The sequence below is a fragment of the Arvicanthis niloticus genome, chromosome 24 (assembly GCF_011762505.2).
Source record: "Arvicanthis niloticus isolate mArvNil1 chromosome 24, mArvNil1.pat.X, whole genome shotgun sequence".
In the NCBI taxonomy this organism is placed as follows: Eukaryota; Metazoa; Chordata; class Mammalia; order Rodentia; family Muridae; genus Arvicanthis; species Arvicanthis niloticus.
This window is the reverse complement of record NC_133432.1, coordinates 24,490,783-24,509,538: the sequence shown is the minus strand read 5'-3', so window position 1 is coordinate 24,509,538 and position 18,756 is coordinate 24,490,783. Positions and strand designations below refer to the sequence as shown.

Below are 18,756 nucleotides of genomic sequence, written 5' to 3'. Positions count from 1 at the left end.
AAAGCAGCTTAGCTCTCCTGAATGTAAGTCTGATGGAGTTGGTGTAGCTAGACATTTCTGGTATAAGCTAAGCATCACCAGCTACGAAGATGGCCATACTGTTTCAGTTCTGAGAATTTTCAAAATGTTGAAGTAGCAGCTGGTGGATAAGAGGGCTAACTGCAGGGCTGGAGAGATGGCTCAGAGGTTAAGAGCACAGACTGCTCTTCCAGAGGTCCTGAGTTCAATTCCCAGCAACCACATGGTGGCTCACAACCATCTGTAATGAGATCTGGTGCCCTCTTCTGACTGGCAGGGATACATGCAGACAGAATATACTATATACATAATAAAAGTTTTAAAAACTTAAAAAAAAAATAAAAGAGGGCTAACGGCTCTTACAGAGAACCTTACTGGGTGGCTCACACCTGCCAGTAATTCCATCTTTAGGGGCTGTGATGACCTAAACTCTTCAGGTACCCTTCAGGTACCTGCACCAACAGGTGCAGATACACAAAAACAGTGCACACACACAGGAAATAAAATATGTTGACGGTACTTGTACTGGTTGTTAAGAACTTGGTGACAGTGTTTGTTAGACTGTAGGTAGGTAGGCAGGTACATACTTACCATTCTTTGAGAATGTGAAAATGACGATCAAGGTCACCACCCTTTGGCACCTCTGAGCTCCCTCCCCAGCCCATTGGGCTCTCGCCATTTTGTCACTATCCACTGACACAGGACTTGACGCTGAATCTATGGCCTCTTTTTAAGTAACCAGTGGAGATGGACACTTGCTTACTGGCTGAGTGTCCTCACTGCCCCCCTTGTCTCACTGGTTACCGGGCTGTCCCAGTATTCTCTGTAGACCAGGCTGGCCTTGAACTCAGATCCACCTGCCTCTGCCTCCCTAGTGCTGGCAGTAAAGGCAGGCACAGTCGCCACCCTGTGGAAGAGCTGAACATTTGCTAAAATATAATTTAAGGCTTGTGGCTGCTGGCTCCCATACTGGGGGATACCTCCCTTTGGATTGTTTCTCTATTGCAGACTCTCTGCAGTAGATGGTGGTTGTCTCCCTTTTCCCACTGCCGCCGCCTCAGATGCATGCACCCTGGGGAACCAGACCCCTAGATGAGCCCCCTGCCCCCAGGAATTGGAGTTCTGATGTGCTTGCTGTTCTTGTGAGTTCTCAGTGCAGGTGGTGGGTGAGACTTGGGGGCTGTTGAGGCCGTGTGTTTGTCTCCCATTAGACAAAAAAATAAATATATTCTTTGAGAATTTCATACTTGCCTGTCCTTCTATATAATGCATTTTGATCATGTCTGTCTACTTTTTTCTTTCCTTTTCTTTGCTTGTTTTGAGACAGAGTCGAACCATGTAGCCCTGGCTGGCCTGGAACGCGCTCACAGGGATCTGCCTGCCTTTGTCTCCTGGAGTTCTGGGTGGGATTAAAGGCTTTCCGGTTTCTTAAAGTACATCAAGGTGACTTTAGGACAGGTTTATGACAAGTGAGTCTTGAAGCCAGCAGTAGATTAAAAAAAATTAATCCCAGTTTTTTGTTGTTGTTGTTGTTCTGATTCCAGTTGGGGCCACATGGCTTTGGCAGAGCCCTGCCTGTGTTAAAGGAGAGCATCACGTCTATATTTATTTATCCCTCTTGCTGGGAAGTTTAAAAAAATAGTGAGCTTTCAGAAATACTGATATTATAGGTGTATGTCTGTGATTATGGAAAAATTATTATTATTAGGTCATTTTACGTCTTTCTGTATCCCATACATACACAGGTTTATCCAAGAGGAAAGGATACAGCACCAGCTTGCCTGTGTGTTATCAGTTTGCTGTTGTGCCTTCATCTCCTTCTCGAGCTCCAGTCATGAGGGAGGCCTTGTTTTACAGACAGTTCCTGTTTGTTTGTAAATGTGGTGGTGGCGGGCACTGTGAGTGCCCTGGTTTTCAGTACAAAACCTCCTAAGTGGGTATAAGCTGGTACCTGGTGGTACCTGAGTCTAGTGTAACTTGGTTCCTGAGGTGTTGAGGTAGGCTGGGTTGGATGCCAGCCGTTATTAGCAGGAGTCAGTCTTCCTCTAGGAGTGAGGGAAGGATTTCCCTGTGTTTTGCAAAGCAGCCTGTGCGTCTACAGCTCAGCAGCTGCTTGTCTGGAGGACTAGCTCACAGACACAGGGAGGTTTTCAGAACAACAGTATGTCAGCCATCCTTCCTTAAGATCATGCTATGAGAAACATTATTTACAATAGAATCTATTTAAGTGGAGAGGAATAATGTTAACAGGCATATGATTTGCATACTTTTTATAGAAAAGCAATTTTGTAGCATATTTGGTTTAGGTTTTACCTCAGACTGTCTCCTTGTGTCTCCCTGTCGCATGCCAGTGGAGTGTCTGTGTGATGTCTTTTTGTTTTTGCTTCTAAATTAACTTTGGCAAAATAGTATCATAAAAATTTCAGTTTGGGGCTGGAGATGGCTCAACGGTTAAGAGCACTGACTGCTCTTCCGAAGGTCTTGAGTTCAAGTCCCAGCAACCACATGGTGGCTCACAACCATCTGTAATGGGATCTGATGCCCTCTTCTGGTGTGTCTGAAGACAGTGACTGTGCTCATATACATGAAATAAATACATAAATCTTTAATAAAAATTTCAGCTTGGTCTGTTCTCCAGGAGTTGGGTTCTCTGACGTTTCTATTCACATTGTGTACCATCTGAGGGTATTTTGTTTGGGGGAGGGTTGTTTGTTTGCTTGTTTGTTTGAGACAGGGTTTCTCTGTGTCGCCCTAACAGGCTGCCCTCGAACACAGAGATCTGATCTGCCTGATGGTATTAAAAGGTACCTGAGTTTTACTCCTTTCTGTTGTTTGTCTCTGGATTTGAATCCTCTAGGCCCCCTGTGGGACGAGAGTCACATGGCGTTTGCCCTTTCGTGTTGGTTATTTCATTTGCAATAACCTGTGAAAAGCACCAAGGCTGTGAAAAGCACCAAGGCGACTTATAAAGGGAAGCATTTAATTTGGGCTCACGGTTCCAGAGGTTTAGAGTCCGTGACCATCATGGCAGGGAGCATGCCAGCAGGCAGGCAGGCAGGCAGGGCATTGGAGCTGGGAATTTGCATTTGATCCACTGGCATGAAGCAGAGAAAGATCTAGATCTAGCCAATTAGGAATGCCTGGGCTTTGTTTGTTTGGGTTTCTCTGTGTAGCCCTGGCTGTCCTGGAACTCACTCTGTAGACCAGGCTGGCCTCGAACTCAGAAATCCACCTGCCTCTGCCTCCCAAGTGCTGGGATTAAAGGCATGCGCCACTGCCGCCACCGCCACCACCGCCTGGCATGCCTGGGCTTTTGAAATCTCTTTTTTTTTCTTTCTTTTTTTTTTTTTTGGTTTTTCGAGACAGGGTTTCTCTGTGTCCTGGCTGTCCTGGAACTCACTCTGTAGACCAGGCTGGCCTCGAACTCAGAAATCCGCCTGTCTCTGCCTCCCAAGTGCTGGGATTAAAGGCGTGCGCCACCACCGCCCGGCCGGCTTTTGAAATCTCAAAGCCCACCCCCAATGACACTTCCTCCAACAAAGCCACACCTCTTCCTTCTCCTCCTCAAACAGTTCCACCCACTGGGGACCAAACATTCAAATATAAGAGCCAGTGGGGGCCATTCGCATTCAGACACCGAAGGCTAGAATCTCCTTTGTCTTTTGTCTTGGAGACAGTGTCATTAGCCCAGACAGGTCTTGAATTTACCATGTCCAAGGATGCCATTGAACCTCCTGCCCTGCCTCTTAGTGGACGGACCACAGGTGTGCACTGTACGAGCCTGGGACCCAGGCCTTCATTCCTGCCAGGCAAGCCCTCCTGCACCAGAGCCTCCTGCCTGCCCAGTGTCCTGCTGGTTAAGACTCAGTGCTCCTTCTGTGCACAGCTCACGATTTGCTGATTCCGGCCACCGGTAGACTGTTGGGAGTGCCGTGAATGTGAGCACACAAATGGTGCTGCAGTCTCAGAAGTGCAGTGGCTGGACGACATAGTTCTCTTCTGATTTTATTTTAAGGAATTGTTCTCCAAGGCAGCAGGGCAGCATTAAGTTCTAATCCTCTCTACGTCTTTCCTGGCTGTTGCCATCATATGTTTTTGTTGTTTGTAATTCTTGTGCGCCTTCCTGTTGATACCACCACAGTGACAAGAACTATGTCTAAAGAGAGTCGTGTGCTGTGTTACAGAGGAGTCATGATGCGACCCAGGGCCCTGCAGCCTGCTGCCTTAGCTCGGGCCAGCCTCAGCAACGCCACCTGCTCTTTCTGTGGGTGCACACAGGGGAGACAGAAGTCTGTGGCTTGCCTGTGAATTGGATCACGAAGTGTGGCTGCTCTCCCTGGAGAACATGTCACTGGGTCTGGGTGCCATCTGGGTTTTCGATGGGGTGTGATGCTGAGCTAATTTTATGGAAATGACACGCCAGAGGAAGTTCAGCACGGTTCTCAAAGGAAGGAGGTCGGGCGGCTATGAAACTGCGAATGACGTGGGCCGGAACGCATGGAGCGTGGTTGGCCATGGTGGGTTTCCTACATTCACCTCCCTGTGTTTTCCTTGGGCAGGAATCATGGCCCAAGTAGCGATGTCCACGCTGCCTGCTGAAGATGAGGAGTCTTCGGAGAGCAGGATGGTGGTGACGTTCCTCATGTCCGCCCTGGAGTCCATGGTGAGACTAAATGGCTCTGCCAGTGGCCTGTTGGTAGTTTCTGTGAAACATTAACTAAATGAATTAATTATTACTCCTTTTTTTAGTGTTGGGATTGAGTCATCACTGTGTCTCCTGTGCTAGGCCAGCCCTCTGCCACTGAGTGTGAGGCCTGTTGTTGTTGTTGGTTTTTTTTTTTTTGAGGCCATCTGACCTTGCACTTCCTGATCCTTTTTTTTGTCCCAGTCTCTCCCAAATGTTAGGATTACAGTAGGCAAGCACTCTTCCAACTGAGCTGCATCCTCCCTCCCAGCCCCAAGATTTGAGCTTTTGAGTTGTACTTCACTACCAAGTTTATAGACTGATGCTGTGCTGGGACTCAGCTAGGCGTGGTCCCCCATTGTTCTCTGTCCCCCTCCCTACACACCCCAGCCCTCAGGTTCTTCAAGGCGTCTGATTTCCTTGGAGAGCTTTCGTAAAGTCAGTCAGAATCGGAGTAGAATCCCAGCATTTTGGAAAGTGAGGCAGGAGGATCTTGTGTTCTAGCATGCTATGGGCCGTATAATGAGACTCTGTCTCAGTACACCAAGAAGAACTCCAAAGAAGCAAAAAACTTAGGAGTGGAATTGCCTTATGAGTGGGCTTCAGAGCTGCTCGGCTGCTCCTGCTCCACCTAGCGCACCTCACTGTATCTACAGCTCCTGGCTTTCCCAGCATAGCGCCCCTCCCCCGCCGGCTCTTCTTGGCAGCAGAGGCAGCCAACCCTTGGGACACTGCCTTCCCTTAGCTGACCCTTGGGACACTGCCCTCCCTAAGGCCTCACAAAGTGCATGGCTGCAAATCTGAGTTTGTATCTTGAGGAATCTTACCTTAAACACACAACAGGGGGTGGGGGTCCTGCTTTCATTCTTCCTGTAAATTGTTTTGTTGTTGCTTTGGTATTGTTTCTCCCACCCCCCAAGAACTAGATATAAAATCTTTGACTTAATTTAAAGATATGAATGACACTTGCATCCTGATTGTAGATTAAGACAGTTTTAAGTGTAGGTTTTTAGATTTATTTAGAAAGAAACAGTGCTTTTAAATAGCTGTATATAGTGTAATGTTGGCTGTTTTTATTTCAGTGTAAAGAGCTGGCCAAGTCCAAGGCCGAGGTGGCCTGCATTGCTGTGTATGAGACGGATGTGTTTGTCGTTGGAACCGAAAGAGGGCGTGCTTTTGTCAATACCAGAAAAGATTTCCAAAAAGATTTTGTGAAGTATTGTAAGTATGGTGTTTTTATCTTTTGCAGTTTGAAATTTTTTAAAAAAAAATTATTTATTCTATATATGTGAGTACACTGTCACTATCTTTAGACACACCAGAAGAGAGGGCATCAGATCCCATTACAGATAGTTGTGAGCCACCATGTGGTTGCTGGGAATTGAACTTGGGACTTCTGGAAGAGCAGTCAGTGCTCTTAACCTCTGAGCCATCTCTTCAGCCCCCGTAGTTTGTAAATTGTAAATATAATTATTTTTAGATAAGGCATCTCAAACTTTCTAAGAATGAATTCCACCTAAAAATGACAGAAGACATTGTGATGTGTTTATTTGTCAGAGTGGGTCAAGACAAGCTACTTAAATGGTGGTGCAGGAGGAGGTATGACGAGTAGGTGGTGTCTAGGGGGTTGCTGAGTGCAGGGGATGCAAGGAACAGAACAACTTTGTAAGACAAAAGACCAGGCTGCAAAGATTCAGGCTGTGAGAAGCCTAAAGCTCCAGGCTTGCTAAAGGAACACTGGCTTGGGGTTTTTATAGGTCTCCTTGGTCTCCCCTTCCCCCTACTGGTCTTGTTTATCCACCAGCCTCCAAACCTTCCTGCCGTTTCTTTTGGAGGTTTTCTGAAAACAAGAAGCCAGCATCTCAGGGCCTGCTCACGTATGGTCCCCTAGCCTTCCTTCATCTCTCCTTTCCTGCTATCAGTGGGGCAGGGTGATGACCTCTAGCTGCTTCATGGAGGGATCTATAGGGTGTAATAGGTCTAAGAGAAAGAGCACTCTCACTACGTAGCTCCTAGGGCAGGTCCAGGTTGCTATGGCAACATTATAGTAGGCACCACAAAGATGGAGGTATACAGGGCTCTATCTTTAGGACCAACTATAGAAATAGGGAGTGGAGAAGAGAATGCTAGAGGTCACTCAGCCTAGCCCAGCTTGGGTGATTGTTTCCAGGAAAGTCCTGTGTGCTACTAGCAGTCAGTCTAAGTGATGACTCCGGGGTCCACTTTCATGCACTTCGGTTAGCACCACAGGGTGAGGCCCTTTCCTTATAGCTTCTACAGAAGGAAGAAAATTCATCATCATTTGCAAACAGTAGCAGGCCTCTGCCTTTGGGCTGCAGGTGGGCACTGCAGTGTTGAATTGGGCTATGGTCATGATGTCCTATTATCTGAGTAGCATTTTTCTTACCAAGAAGAAAATCATTAGAGAATAGTTGCCTAAATAATATCTCACATAGACTTATGCCTGATGCTCAGGGAATTCGATCACTTAAACTGTTAAATGAACACGCCAGTCATCCCCTGCGGCTGTGCTTTTTCTCCTTGGGTGTTAGAAACCACACAGGTGGACAGAGTTAATCACTTTATGTTTTTACTTCAAAGGCCATGTAAGGATCTGGTTCTCAGGGCTCCTACAGACTCGAGAAATGTCTGTCTCAAAGGCCTTCCTTACTTGATCATGGCTTGTCTTGAAATCATGGAGGGATGTTTTCCTCTGTATTGAGCCTCTTCTTTGTAAGCTAGACACTGGTTAGAGTTCACCAGCTCACCAGAGGTTCAGGGCCTCTCTGAACAAGAGAACAAGTAACTCCACAATATCTACATACTTACTCATTCATTCACTCATTGTTATTTTGAGACAGTTTTTTTCTGTGTAGCCTTGTTTGTCCTGGAACTTGTTCTGTAGACCAGGGTGTCCTCAAACTCACAGAGATCCACCTGCCTCTGCCTTCTGAGTGCTGAGATTAAAGGTGTGCACCATTCCTCCCCAAGCTGTGACTCTCCACAGTTACTAGACATTTTGAGAGATACCCTAGTCCTGGGACCTACTTACTTAACCATGGAAGGCAAGAGGGGAAATATTCTCTCTTTTGATCTCTCTGACCTCATTAGCATAGCCTCTGACACTCAGAAGGTCAATTACACCAGTCTGGTACTTGTAATCACTGTCTCATAGTTAGATATAGCTTGGGCAAAAATGAAGCAGATGAACTCTGATCCTGTAAGCCAGTTCTTGTAATAGTTACTAAGAGTAGACCAGTAACTAACTCTACAATTTAAGCAGAAGTTTGACATCAATGTATTGAACTTTGACCAGTTGTATACCTAATATAACTTGTTCAGACCCTTGTAATTTGCTTAAGTTTTTCAGCTTTCTTTCCTGGAAAAGCCTAGAGCCATCTTATGAGACAAATCACACTAACAAATGTCCAGTCAGCAAGCCTAGCTGGGCCGCTCTTTTCTGGGTTGGTACAGCTGATGAGCTGAGAAGATGTTCTGTAGCACGACCTTAATAAAAACATGTGAAAGCCGAACCGCATAGATGGTAAATCAGTAATATCTGTCTGTGTACATGATGTTAAACTGTGGTGCTTGGCATGTTCCCAGGGAAAGCTCAGAGAAAACCAAGGCAATCTTTATTTGGTATGTAGAGTGATGTACCATAGCCACGTGTCTTACTTAGTTAGGGTTTTACTGCTGTGAACAGACACCATGACCAAGGCAACTCTTATAAGACATTTAATTGGGGCTGGCTTACAGGTTCAGAGGTTCAGTCCATTATCATCAAGGTGGGAACATGGCAGCATCCAGGCAGGCATGGTGCAGGAGGAGCTGAGAGTTTTACATCTTCATCTGAAGGCTGCTAGCAGAATACTGACTTCCAGGCAGCCAGGACTAGGGTATTAAATCCATGCCCACAGTGACACGCCTACTCTAAAAGGCCACACCTCCAAATAGTGCCACTCCCTGGGCCAAGCATATACACACCATGACACCATGCTTTCCATTTTGAATGAGTGTAAGTAACAGATACACAACAGGCATTGTTCCTCAGTGAAACTGAACCTAGTGGGTTATACCAAATAGGAGATTTGCTTTGAGTCCAGTGACGCTGGCTGGACCCAGACATCTGACTGTCCTCCATATACCCAGTATAAGCTTCCCAGGGGAGTCTTACCACCTGTTGGGTCTTGCATTGGGGACATGAACCGATAGGCTTTCCTTTCAGAAGCTTTAGCTTTTATAAGGTTAGGGTTAGGGCTAAGAACGTCAGAAAGAAAGTAGAGAGGGTTTTCTGTTTGATTTGTGAGGTCTCTCTTTGTAGCCCAGGCTGGCCTGGAACTGGCTCTGTAGACTTGGCTAGCCCCAAACTCTCAGAGATCTTCCTGCTTCTGCCTCCCCAGGGTTAAAGACATGAGCTACCATGCCCAGTCATTAGAGAGCTCTGTTTTGTGTGCTGTGAAAACTCTCCCCTTTGGTTTTCTTTTCACGAGAAAGAAATAGAGTGTTGTATCAGTAAGTAAATGTCAGCCCTGTGGCCAGGGTCAGCGGATGCATGCAAATGAGGCTGTGCCAAGGGCAGGGCAGCAGCAACCACTGCATCTAAGCTAGATCCAGCTCCAACAGAGCAAAGCCATAAAACCTGTCTGTAAGATCCAAACTGGCCTTGCAGCCTCACGATGGCCGGCATGTGCCTGAGGGGCCCGAGGGGGCGGGTCAGCACTGCCTGCAGATAGCCCTGTTTAGTTAATTCATTTAACTCCCTGCTGTTCCTTCTGGTTCTCTGTTCTCTTCCTTCTTACCTCTTTAGCCAGTCTCATTGTGCAGCAGTAACTGGCTTTGAACTCTGTTCCTGCCGTCTTAGCCTCCAGTGCGGTTTTAGTCCTTCTGGGGCTGGGGTTGGGGCTGGCAGAATCTCAGTGGTAGGGCACCTGGGTATCGCACATGGAGTTCTGCAGCCAGTCCCTAGGACAGAAAGGACATTGTGTCCCACCCCTGTCTTCCTACTTAAAATCTTGGTATCCTGATTTTTCTGGTAAAATTTGATCCCTGGCTATGTGTTAATTAATTTATTTATATGGACAGGGTCTCATATGTGATCTCAGACTTGTTACGCTGCAAGGGAGGATCTTGGATTCCCGGTCCTGCAGCTGCCTGTTGAGTGCTAGGGTTATGTCACTACATCTGATTCATGTGGTGCTGGAGGTTGAACCCAGAATTCCACGCATGATTGGCAAGCACCAGCTTAGCTCCATGTCCAGCCCTGTTTTCTTGTCCTGCAGTCTCCTGTAGCAGCCCTGAATGACTGCCAAACCTCCTTTTTTTTGGGGGGGGGGGGCGTTTTTTTGAGACAGGGTTTCTCTGTATAGCCTTGGCTGTCCTGGAACTCACTCGGTAGACCAGGCTGGCCTCGAACTCAGAAATCCACCTGCCTCTGCTTCCCAAGTGCTGGGATTAAAGAGTTGTGCAGTTTTAAAAAGCATTTTTAAAAAACACTTTATTTTATGAATGTGAGTACACTGTCACTGTCTTCAGACACACCAGAAGAGAGCATTGGATTCCATTACAGATGGTTGTGAGCCACCATGTGGTTGCTGGGAATTGAACTCAGGTCCTCTGGAAGAACAACAGTCAGTACTCTTAACCACTGAGCCATCTCTCCAGCCCTCCTTTTTTTTTTTTTTTTTTTTAAAGATTTATTTTTATTTTATGTATGTGAGTTTTTGCGTGTCTCCATATGTCTAAGTACCATGTGTGTGCACTGCCCACAGAGGTCAGAAGAGGGCGGTAAACTCTTTGGAACGGGGATCCCAGAGAGTCTAGGCCCTCGAGTGGGTGCTGGAAGAGCACCCTGCCTGGTGTGCCTTCTCTAGCCCCTGACCTCCAGATCCTATCTCCCTGGTACACCCTCCCCAGTGCTGGGATTACAGCTGTAAGTGGCTCACCCAGCTAAGTGTTTATTGTTAGAAAGTTCCTTTATCCCTTTTTCTCTTGAGAGTTTGTAACGACTTTGTTAGAATATAGTGCCTGGGCATGGTGGGTCATGCCTGTATACCCAGACTGAGGGAAAAGGACTGCTGAGAGTTCAAGACCCGTGGTGGCTAGATAGGAGTTTCAGAAAAGCTGGGCGATGAGTGAGGCAGAAGGGAAGGAAGGCTGGAGGGAAGGCATAGTACAGATATCCTTACTGAAGGCCAGGTAGGAAAGTGGTGTCCAGGCTGGCTCGTTTGTGTCATCTTGGTACCGAGCAGCCAGTTAGTTCCCCAGGAAGAGGGACCCTCCATTCATAATTGCCCCAGCAGATTGGCCCGTGGGCGTGTCTGTGGAGCAGTTTCTTGATTGATGATTTATATAGGAGGACTCAGCCCGTGCTGGGCTGGGCTACCCCTGAGCAGGTGGTTCTGAGCTTTGTCAGAAAGCAGGCTAAGCAAGCCAGTAAGCACTGCTCCTCCATGGTCTCTGCTATGGCCTGCCTTGGTGATGGGCTGTCTGTCACCTGAAAGCCAGTAAATTCTTTCCTATCATAAGGGAAGCAACAGAGAAGCAAACTGGGGCAGTGGATATGAGCCTTTGCATTGCTGTTTACAGGTGTGGAAGAAGAAGAAAGGGCCGCCGAGATGCATAAGATGAAGTCTACAACCCAGGCCAATCGGATGAGCGTGGACGCTGTAGAGATTGAAACACTCAGAAAAACAGTGGAGGACTATTTCTGTTTTTGCTATGGTAACAACACAACACTTTAAAATCTGAGAAAAATACCTTATATACTGGTATCTTCTCTATAAAATTGTGTTTGTATGTACACATGATGTGTATTTGTGGATGTGAGTGCTTTTCTGAGAAGGTCAGGACAACTTTGTAGAGTTGGGTCACCTTCCCCCTTTCGTGGGTTCTGGGAATTGAATTGATTGTTCTGTGAATAGTTAGTGTCTGTCCCACTGGCCAGTCCCTGACCAGTATGATAATGTTTCCTAAATGGTAGATTTTATAATTGATTTGACAGTCACAATGTTTTAGAAATTGAGTAGATTAATTTGTAAATTTAAGGGATTAAGTCAAAATAACTCAGAAATAAGTAGGATGTAATTATTTAATTAATTATTGTTACCATCATCTATTGGGCAGGCCTGGTGGCTTGTGACTGGATTTCTGAGTTTCAGGCCAGTCGGGACTGTATAGTGAGAGCTTATCTCAGAAGATAAGAAAAAAATAAGAACAAATTCTAGGGGCTGGAGAGATGGCTCAGCAGTTAAGAGCACTGACTGTTCTTCCAGTTCAAATCCCAGCAACCACATGGTGGCTCATAATGAACCGTAATGAGACCTGATTCCCTCTTATGGGATGTCTGAAGACAGCTACAGTGTACTTACATTCAATCAATCAATCAATCAATCAACCAACCAACCAACCAACCAACCAACCTTTGTGGCAGAGCGAGCGGGGCTGGAGTGACTGGCTGGAGGGAGAGGGAGAAGGGAAAGGGGGAAGAACAAATTGGTGTGTGTGTGTGTGTGTGTGTGTGTGTGTGTGTGTGTGTGTTTCGTTATGCATGTATGGCATGGCATGCACGAGGAGGTCAGAGGACGACTTCGAGGAGTAAGTTCTATGTGTTCTGGGTTCAAACTCAGGCAGCAGGCTTTCGTGGCAAGGGCTTTTCCCCTTTGCGCCAGTCCGCTCGCCTGAGAGTCCTTGACTCACCGTCCTGTCAGTCTGCTTCAGTCCTGTTGTACGGTACAATAAAGCATGCTTTGTAATTATAGATATAACAAATAAGTATAAACATTGTATTGATATAACAAATCATCATTGTAATTTATTTTGGTTCTGGGGTTGAACCCAGGACTCCACTAAGAAATCGCTTGACAGCTGAAATGCACCCCATCCTCAGCCCATTGTTTTTAATCCTAAGAGAGGGTCTCCCTAATCCTCAGGCAGGCTTTGAACTGTTTTTGATCCCCCTGCCGCAGTCTCCCACCTTGCTGGCCTTTACAGATGCCCTACACAGGCTAGAGTGAGGTAGGCGGTGTACTTTGTCTTCTGGCCTTTGGGCAGATTCCAGGTTCAGGAATTAGCTGACATGGGAGTCAAACGGTAATGTTTTAAAGTGCGGTTTGAAATACTATGTTAGGGTAATGGTGAAGTCAGACACTGTGTGAACAGTCGGAATGCCACTCACCGAGCTTCGGTAAGCTCTTTTTATTTTGTTGTTGTTTTTTTATTTTTCCAGACAGGGTCTCACTATGTAGCCCTGGCTGTCCTGGAACTCACTCTGTAGACCAGGCTGGCCTTGAACGCAGAGATCCTCCTGCCTCTGCCTCCTGAGTGCTGAGATTAAAGCCGCAGGCCACCACCATCTGCTTGTGATAAGTTCTTGATGGGTTAGTTTAGCTAGTATGTATGTGTGTGGCGTTTGTGTGTGTGTGTGTGTGTGTGTGTGCGCTTGGGCTGGGTGTGTGTGTGCACTCGTGCGCACACTTGCTCATGCGCTGTTCCTTTTATGTGCATTTGGAGCTCGTGTCTTTGGAATTGCTTTCTACCGTGTATTTAATTTCCCCCTTTACATTTACTTATTGTGATTGCACACATCTCTGTGCTTGTGTCCATGCGTTCCTGTGTTATATGTGGAGGTAAGAGGATGGACTTGGCAGAAGTTGGTTTTGTATTTCTACCATGTGGGTTCTGGGAATTGAACTCAGGTCCTTAGGCCTCGCAGCAAGCCACTCTCACCTGCTGAGCCATCTTGTCAGCTCCCCCTTACTGATTTTTTTTAAATTACAATTTTAAAGGAATTTTATTTGTATGACTTGTTTTTCCTGCATATTCGTCTGTGGACCGTGTGTGCCCATTGTTTGTGGAGGGCAGCAGAGCATGCCAGATCCCTGGAAACACACCTTACAGATGGTGCTGAGCTGCAGGGTGGGTGCTAGGAATCAAAGACAGGTCCTCTGGAAGAGCAGTGTTCTTAGCTACTGAGCCGTTTTCCCAACCCCCAACCCTCTCACCCCGGCATCCCCTTCTTACTTTGTGAGACAGGTCTTCTTTCTGAACCTGGAGCTCACTGGTTGGCTAGACTGGGTAGCCAGTGAACACCAGGATTTTTTTTCTCAACACTGGGATTACAGTTATGACCCTACCCTGCCCTGAAGTTTATGTGGATGTCGGAGATCCAAAATCGTGTCCTTCTTAAATGACAGTCACTCTACGTACAGAGTCAGAGTCATCCCTCAGCTGTGGTGATTCAGTTTTCAGTGTGACCACATGTGGATCATGCTAATTCCACATCCTCCTTCCACAGGGAAAGCTTTAGGCAAATCCACGGTGGTCCCTGTGCCGTATGAGAAGATGCTGCGTGACCAGTCAGCTGTGGTGGTGCAGGGACTTCCTGAGGGGGTCGCCTTCAAGCACCCCGAGCATTACGACCTCGCCACCCTGAAGTGGATTCTGGAGAACAAGGCAGGGATCTCCTTCATCATCAAGAGGTGAGGGGCTTCCTCCCGTACTGCCTGTCACAGACTGTTCGTGCCGCTCACCAGATCTGCACAGTTCTGTGTCATCCAGACGCTGTGTGTGCCGCTCTTTACGATAGTCTTAAATGTTTATTGTTTCTTGTTTCTTTTCCACGCAGACCTTTCCTCGAGCCGAAGAAACACCTTGGTGAGTGTGTCACCTTACTTAAATGTTGGCGGGCTGGGTTCCCTTGCTCACACACTAGTGGGCTGGGTTCCTGATTCTTTCCTCTGATTTCCTTTGAGTCTGTGATAGAAGACACTTTTGAGTTGGGGTTAGTGAAAAACCTGTGGCAGCTCACTGAGGTGAATATGCAGAGCTGTGTGGTGTTCCATGTTTCCATCTACCCTGTCTGTCTTCCTCTTCCGGTCACAAGATTGACTTGGTTGACCTCAGACCACTGGAATGGCAGAGTGGTGCTGTACACAGGAGTGTGTTCTCGGAGTGCAGTCAGGACACCTTTGAGTGTGGTTCGTCTATTAGGAGATGTTAATGGCTATCAATCGGCCATGGCCAAAATACAGCCGCCATGTGTAAGAGCAGCCAAGGGATTGAGGAGGATCACTGGAGGCTGAGGGTGATGGCGTGATCTGGCTACTCCATGGAATTAAGATGAGTAAAGATGAGATAGTAGCCCCCTTCCAGCCAGAGTTATTTGACGTGCTTTCTTTCTTTCTTTTTTTTTTTCTTTTTTTAAATTATTTGTGTATGTGTGTGTACGCGTGCACACATGCCCATGGAGGCCAAAAGAGGGCACGAGGGCATCAGATCCCCTGCAGCTGGAGTTGCAGGCAGTTGTGAGCTCTCTGTTGTGGCTGCTGGAACCTGAACAGGGTCCTCTGCAAGAGCAGTGTGCACTCTTATCTCCTGAAGCTTGTCTCTGCTCCCCCACCCCCTGACTTGACATGGTTTTTTTTTTTTTTTTAAGATTTATTTATGATGTATATGAGAGTACACTCTTGCTGTCTTCGGACACACCAGAAGAGGACATTGGATCACATTACAGATGGTTGTGAGCCTCCATGTGGTTGCTGGGAATTGAACTCAGAACCTCTAGGAATCAGTCAGTGCTCTTAACCACTGAGCCATCTCTCTAGCCCCCAACTTGACATGTTTTAAAGGTGATACTCAGTACCATAGGAGTCCTTTCTACATAAAAGACAAATGGATGAGTGTGTGAAAACACACACACACACACACACACACACACACACGCACACACATTTTTCCTGAGAAAAGATCTGGGGTAGTCAACTTGCCCTTGGACTCACTGTGAAGCCAAGGCTGACCTCAATGCCTGATCTTTATGCCAGGCACATGTAACCACATGTGACTTACACGTGTTTTATGTAAAAATAAATAAATAAATAAATAAATAAATAAGTTTTATTAATTTAATTAAGATATAATCAACACACTTAAATTTATTCATTTTAAGTGTAGAATACATGTTTTTTTTAGTAATCGTACAATGCAATCCCTTTGAACTCATGGCTGTGGACACGCAGCTCATGGGAGAGTCAGGGCCCAGTGTGGGAGGCTCAGTTCAGGATCCAGTGATGGGAAAACAGCAGCTGGTCGCTTTTTGTTTGTTTATTTTGAGCCAGAGTGGCCTCAAAGTCACAAACTTCCAGCCTCCCCTCGGGTGCTGGGATTGTAGGTGGCACCGAGTGTCAGGAGGGCTCAATGAACCTTCTTGATGAGATGCCTTTCTCCTTTAGTTGCTGGTGTTCTGGATCTCTTTCTTCTCTGGCAAGCTGATTTCTGGGGGCAGGGAGGTAATCTAGTCCACAAGGCTTGCCCTCCACTCACAGTGCTGTCATACAGAGAAAGAGAAGGAGACATCACTAGCCTTGGGACACACACACACACACTCATCTTACTTGTCCTGGATTTAGGTGTCTAGTCTTTAATTTCCAGTGATGCTATGAGTGGAGCCCAGTGCGTCAGTGCCAGGCAGATGCTCCACTGTGTGCCACCGCCAGCCCAGCTCGTGACAGTCTATTTTGAGTTTGCACCCTACAGAATGTAGAGACTTAAATTCGTCTTTGCATCTAGGTCTCCAGTGCTCCCGAAGCAATCCGTGCGGAGCACGCTCACTGTGTTGTCTTGGAAACTTTGCTGGTGTCAGCTGACCCTGACTCTATTTCTGTGTTCTCTTCACGGCAATGTGAGGGTGGGGACAGCAGCGTCTCTCTTCCCTTCCTGCCGTGTGCCTTTTGTCACTTTTGGTCTAGCTAGGGCAATTACAAATAAGACCAAATACAGTGGCCATAGTTCATGTCACATTGAGGTCCACATTAGGAGAAAACACTGTCACCTCCATGACCATTCTCCACGTTAGGTGAACATTCCTGACTATTCTTGGAAGACAGCAGTGTGTAGGTTCTCTTTAAGACTGATAAAGAAGCAGGGTTGTGGCACAGGCCTGGAATCGCAGCTGAAGCAGGAGGATGGCAAATTTGAGGCCAGTACTGGCTACACAAAAATTCAGATTAAGGTCATAGAAGCGGTATAGACAGCTCAGCAAGTAAAAGGCACGTGTGGCCAGGCCTGATGACCCGAACTCCATCCCTGGGACTGAATATGGGAGTATGCATTTGTAATGTCAGGGCTGTGAAATGGAAGGCAGAAGCAGGCGAATCTGGAAGCTGGAGGGCCAGCTAGTCCTGAGTGCACAGTCCAGCAGAAAAAAGTAGGAGAGAGTCTGCCTCAGTAAGGTGCCCTGAGCCTCTGACAGGCGAGGTGGGTGGTTGCTGTTCCTTGGGGTGAACAGTTTGTTAGTTATCATCGTGCTCAAAGAAGAACCAAAAGGAAAGAAATTAGATTCAGGAATCTCTCTCCCCCCTTTATCCTTCTTTCTCTTCTATCTAGTGTTAGGGGTTTAAACCATGGGGGTGGGGTAAGGGTGGAAGAAAAGAAGAAGAACCCACACATTAACAAGACCAGCTAAAGGGTCTTGCTTCCTGGGTAGCCTGGGCCTTTGGCTATAGACTGGCTGTTCCTAGACTCGGAGCAGGCCTCCTGCTCTTACCTGCCCTGTGTTCCACACAGGCTGCTTGCTTCTCGTCCGTGTTGTCATATAGATGGAGCACAGGTGTGCTTGTTTATTCCTGTGGTGAGGGAAATTGGGGCTAGGTAGATTCTTGGCTCTCAAAGGAAGGGCTGTGTAAGATTGGTTACAGGTTAGACCTCACCTGCACCCCTTCACAGTGCTGGTGATGCAGGCCAGGGGGCTTGTACATGCTAGGCTCTGCAAGGGTGAGACAGGGCCTTGCTGTGTAGTCAAGACTGGCCTTGAACTGTCTCAGTATCCTGAAATGCCTGGGTTCCTTGTATGCCTCCAAGCCTGGCAAGACAGTTCTTTTAATAGTTGCAGCATAACTCACCATTTTAAAACGGACCACAGGTTGGCCGACTGGTCATTATCTACTTGAGAACATTTCTGTCGTCATATCTTACAAAAGCCTCCACACGAGACAGATCCACTGATCATATTTACATCAGCTGTTGTACCTTATGCCGCTCGAGAAATGCTTTATTTCTGTAGTCAGCTCACTGACAGAAATAAACTTTTTTTGTGTGTGTGAAATGAAAACCGGATCCGTGAGTTTGGGGCTGTCTCTGCTTGCACATCTCCTGACATTCCGTCTCCAGGTCTTCCCAACTCCACCTTGAATCCCTCACAAGCCAGGGCATAGTATTGTGAGCCTGCAGTCCTGCCACTGTGTGAGGTGAGAGATTGTCGACAGCTGAAGGCCAGCCTGGGCTACTTGGTGAGACCCAATCTCAAAATCAAACCAACAGCGACAAAAGGAGTTGGACATGACTGATGCAGTGGCCCAGGCCTTTAACCCCAGCACTCAATTGGTGGAGGCAGGTGGATGGATCTCTTGAGTTCGATGGCAGCCTGGGCTACAGACTGAGTTCCAGGACGGCCAAGGATATATAGAGAATCCCTGTGTCAAAAAACCAAAACCTAGAAAAACAGACAAACCAGCAAACCAACAGAAACAACCACAAATGTCGTTGAAGCTGACTGTAATTTGCTTTGTAGGTGGTCGAGTGATGACGGCCGATGCAGAAAGACCCATGCTGTCTCCTGGTGGAAGGTAAGCCATCCATCCCCAACACTGTTGTGCACCTGTCCCAGAGTTACCAAGAGCAGAATGCCAGGGGACATATCCACAAGTGCAGGGTGCAGCCGAGCACTTGGTTTTAAAGTGTAAAATTTATTTATTTTATTTTATTTTTTTAAAGAAAGATCCTTCGTGTGTGTGTGTGTGTGTGTGTGTGTGTGTGTGTGTGTGTTATTTATATGAGTACACTGTAGCTGTCTTCAGATACACCATAAGAGGACATCAGATCTCATTACAGATGGCTGTGAGCCACCATTTGGTTGCTGGGAATTGAACTCAGGACCTCTGGAAGAGCAGTCAGTGCTCTTAACCGCTGAGCCGTCTCTCCAGCCTTGAGATCCTTACTTTGTATAGCCCAGGACAGTGTCATTTCAGAACACTTGTGCCCCAGCCTCCTGAGCTGACATG

At 46.9% G+C, this 18,756-nt stretch overlaps 1 protein-coding gene across 18 annotated transcripts in view; it reads left to right on the top strand.

The window, feature by feature from the left end:
• The window catches only part of Gtf2i (general transcription factor IIi), a 77,772-nt gene that overhangs the window by 13,648 nt on the left and 45,368 nt on the right, over window positions 1–18,756 (top strand). For all 18 annotated transcript variants that reach the window (XM_076923099.1, XM_076923095.1, XM_076923093.1 and 15 more), the window contains exons 2-7: window positions 4,578–4,681; window positions 5,785–5,923; window positions 11,291–11,425; window positions 13,998–14,181; window positions 14,328–14,356; window positions 18,267–18,321. In XM_076923099.1, the coding sequence (XP_076779214.1) occupies window positions 4,583–4,681; window positions 5,785–5,923; window positions 11,291–11,425; window positions 13,998–14,181; window positions 14,328–14,356; window positions 18,267–18,321 (641 nt within the window). In that variant the 5' untranslated portion in view covers window positions 4,578–4,582. The remainder of the gene's footprint in view (window positions 1–4,577; window positions 4,682–5,784; window positions 5,924–11,290; window positions 11,426–13,997; window positions 14,182–14,327; window positions 14,357–18,266; window positions 18,322–18,756) is intronic.